The sequence below is a fragment of the Helianthus annuus genome, chromosome 17 (genome assembly GCF_002127325.2).
Source record: "Helianthus annuus cultivar XRQ/B chromosome 17, HanXRQr2.0-SUNRISE, whole genome shotgun sequence".
NCBI classification, from domain to species: domain Eukaryota; kingdom Viridiplantae; phylum Streptophyta; class Magnoliopsida; order Asterales; family Asteraceae; genus Helianthus; species Helianthus annuus.
This window is the reverse complement of record NC_035449.2, coordinates 133,727,862-133,731,725: the sequence shown is the minus strand read 5'-3', so window position 1 is coordinate 133,731,725 and position 3,864 is coordinate 133,727,862. Positions and strand designations below refer to the sequence as shown.

General features: G+C 39.5%; 1 protein-coding gene across 1 annotated transcript; it reads left to right on the top strand.

Moving 5' to 3' along the window:
* Nucleotides 1–2,654: 2,654 nt before the first annotated feature.
* LOC110921271 (ethylene-responsive transcription factor 4) lies at nt 2,655–3,606 on the top strand. Its single transcript, XM_022165563.2, has one exon. It carries the CDS (start codon nt 2,718–2,720, stop codon nt 3,333–3,335), a length of 618 nt encoding a protein of 205 aa, XP_022021255.1. The 5' UTR covers nt 2,655–2,717; the 3' UTR covers nt 3,336–3,606.
* The last annotated feature ends 258 nt before the right edge of the window (nt 3,607–3,864 follow it).

The window sequence follows — 3,864 nt, the reverse complement described above, 5'->3', positions numbered from 1 at the left end:
CAAAAATTGAATGGATTAATTCAAGCGTTATGTGATGCGTACAGAATTTGAAAACATGCGCTTTAACATATCCGATTTAACTCAATAGCATTTGCGGTTGGATCCAATGTAAAGTAATCGAATTCATACAGTACAATCATAACGTATTTATATGTGATCCGACTCATACTCGGTTCGGTAACGATTACTCTAAACCCCTACTCCCCAACCCCTACTCGAGACCCATGTGGTGATGTACCCGTGATACCCAAAGTACCTACAAAGAGTACCCTAGTAGTGTCCCTTATACCCTCCAGCCTTAGTTGAAAGGGCTATAACCTAGAGCTTACACGGTTTGTATATTAATGCTTCAATAGCTTGTAAATTACTTTTTTTTCTATTTATAAGCGTGGAAGGGCACCTTTCATTATATCACATTCATCACACTATCACACACTATCACACCCAATCACCATTTAACACCTCATTCTATCACATTTTCACTGTCACACTTGCAACACTCGTCAGATACCATCACTAAATTATTTATTTTTTAAATAAAATATAAATTTAAATAAACTAAAAACCAACATTTTTAAAATACATAAAATTAAATAAAATACAACCTACAAGAAAAATTACTCAAATTTAAAAGAATATCTAAAGCACCAACGTGTTCCGGTGGATCATGTCGTAGTCGAAAGTGGGTGTCTTCATTCCGCAACTCCAAAAGAATATCCTCGTTAACGGGTACACGTGTCGGAGGGTCTATGATGTAGTCTGGCGATATTGTGTGCCCCTCATCCTTTATGATCGATCATATTGTGCAATATGATACACACGTACATCACGCTCCTTATTTTCATTTGTTTCATTGCACGTCCTAGTCGATTAGTTGTACCCCATTTACTTTTAAAAACTCCAAACGCTCGCTCAACGTCTTTTCTAGATGATTCCTGTAACTTCTTAAAAAAATTTATTTCGCATCCGTCGGATACGAGTAAGCTTTTACAAAAAAAACACACCGGGTTAAGTAAATGCCATCAACAAGATATAAGTCGCGTTTATAATGTTTCCCTTCGACAACAAACGGAAACAACGGGTTGGTTCGTTGTATTTTGTTATTGAATAACGGTGATTGGTGTAGAATATTAATGTCGTTGTTTGAACTAGGAGTACCAAAATATGCATGCCAAATCCATAAATCATTCGACGCAAACTGCTTCGAGCATGACTGTCGGTTTTTTCTTGTCATCTCTCATAAACTGGCCTCACAAACTCGTGTGGGGCAACTTCTCTAAACGATAAGCGTACAATTGTAGCTACCGAGCATCCCTGGAAGTTTCGTGGCTTTGCAAACCGTTGCAAAAAATTCAAAAATAGAACCCATTGAGTCGGGTGAACGAATACATGGAACCCCTACTGGTATTTTTTTGAAAGTTACGAGAAAACTTGTTTAAGAATTTTATAAAAGTTGAGAGGAAATTCTGGAATAAGTGTTTGAAAAATGAAAAAATGTTGGATATTTAATACGGTGAGAATGATTTTTTTAAAGTTGTAACGGTCATATAACTGTTCGATTTTGAATATAATAATCACGATACATATCACAATAGTAATCATCACCACTATGAAACACTCTTTTTTTTTTTTTGAATGGCTAACGTTACTTTCCCAAACTCCTATATTTACAAATAACTCACTCTTGCTTGGGATTGAACACAAGACCTCTCACTAAGAGGCAAGAGTCTCTACCAAGTGAGCTAGCCCCACTTAGGAAACCCGTGGCGGAACTAGAAGAAATATTCAGGGGTATCCCAAATTTTTTTACGATACATTTATAGAACAAAATTTTTTTTTACCTGCATTACGGGGCGGGGCCGATCCTGAAAATTCAAGTGCCCTGGGTGAGCCAAAAAAAGGCCCTTAGGCCTTACCGAATTAAATTTTATAAACTAGTTTTTTTTTTTTTTTTTTTTTTAAGTTATTAGTATTTAGGTTAACGAATCAATATTGAGCATATCACATTTGGGCTAGGCTTTATGAATTAATATTGGCAATAAGTTTTTAGATATTAGATTGGGCTAGGTTTATTTTTAATTTTTAGATCGAAATTAAAGAATTCACGAACTCAAGAAGAAAAGAAATAAAAAATACTCACAATCACAATTAGCACAACAATCTAATACACTATTGGGTTATTATTTGGTTATTTGGGCTAATTACTATTGGGCTATCATTTGTTTTTTGGGCTAATATAATCAGTATTATTTGGGTTTGATTTCAGTTTGTAAATTTTTTTTCAGGGGTGTCCTAGTACTTGTTGAGGGGTGTCCTTAGTATAAAAATCGAAAAAAAATAAAATTTTACACTACCGGAAAAAAGTTGAGCCGTAGCCTGTGCTACGCCCCAACCTACATTAATGAAACACTCACAGGCGGTGGTTCATGGCCGTGATGTGTTTCACGGGCGCCCAACCACCCTAAGCCCATACGTCTTACTAAATAATTAAATAAATAACAATAATAAATCTTGTTAAACACGCATTAATGCCGCTGTACATAAATACCCAAATAATTCTAATCCACAACACGTAGCCCCACACGCCTATTACTCCTGCCGCCTACCATTCAGTCAAGCATCCCATTGACCAAACCCCATTATATAACCCCCCAACACCTTCCTTAATCCTTATTCTCCCCGAACCCATTTCCGACAACATCCTTAATCCCCCACCCATGGCACCCAAACACCCCTCCACCGGTGCCGGAAAACCCACCACCACCGCCGTCAACGTCAACACAAAAGAACCACATTTTCGAGGCGTACGGAAGCGGCCATGGGGCCGGTACGCAGCAGAGATCCGTGATCCCGGCAAAAAGACACGTGTCTGGTTGGGAACATTTGACACGGCGGAGGAGGCGGCTAGGGCTTACGATACGGCGGCGCGTGAGTTTCGTGGTGCTAAAGCCAAAACTAATTTTTCGACTCTTGAAGATGCTGGTTTCTTGAAACTGAACCTAAAACACGGACCGGGTCAACGCAGTCCGAGTCCGTCTAGTACGCTTGAGTCACCGAGTCACGACCGAGTTCCGGTTTTGGACCTCAACCTATCGTACGACGTCGTTCAGTTTCCAAACCACCGGTTCTCAACCTACCCCGGTGCTGGTTTTTACACCCCCCCGGAAAACCAGATGGTCTATTTCGACCGGGTTTTCCGGCCGGCCGCCAGCGTGTCAAAAAGTGACGATTCTAACTCGTCAACGGTGGTTGACTTGAACCCACCGCCGTCGTCGCCGCCGGGACGCGTGGTCATCGATCTTAATTTTCCGCCGGCGGCAGAAGATTATTATTGATTTGGATATACATCATCAACTCGTAGTTACTAATATTATATTTTTACTAGGAATACGACGTCGTTTACCGGTCGGATCGATTGATATCTATCGATTAAGTTTTTTGCAGCATGTAGAGAATTAGACTTTGAAGTGTAATTTTCTTGAATTGTTGTTCGGTAACGTGGCGTTGATCATGCAGTTTTTGTTCAGTGGAAATTCCGGTGACTTTTTCCGATGTGTTTTTGTCTTATAGTTTTTATTAATAATCTGTTCATGTTGGGTTTATTTATTTTTTTATTTTTTCTGGTGTGAACGGCGGCGTGAATGTGTGAGTTGTTGATGTCGGCATGATAGACACGTATGTTACGGCTGCGTTTTTTGTTATACCTAGACATGGATGGGATAAGACTAAATTGCCCTTTGTTTGGTTTTGCACACCTAATTTTGTGATTTGGGAAAAGTAATATATTTATTTATGGGTACCATGATAGCGACCGTGTATTAGGGTATACGGGGCGCATTCGGGGAGGCCCTCGGTGAACGATTT

What these genes read in the sequence shown, in the direction of transcription:
- LOC110921271 (XM_022165563.2), top strand. Translation starts at nt 2,718, where the DNA reads ATGGCACCCAAACACCCCTCCACCGGTGCCGGAAAACCCACCACCACC.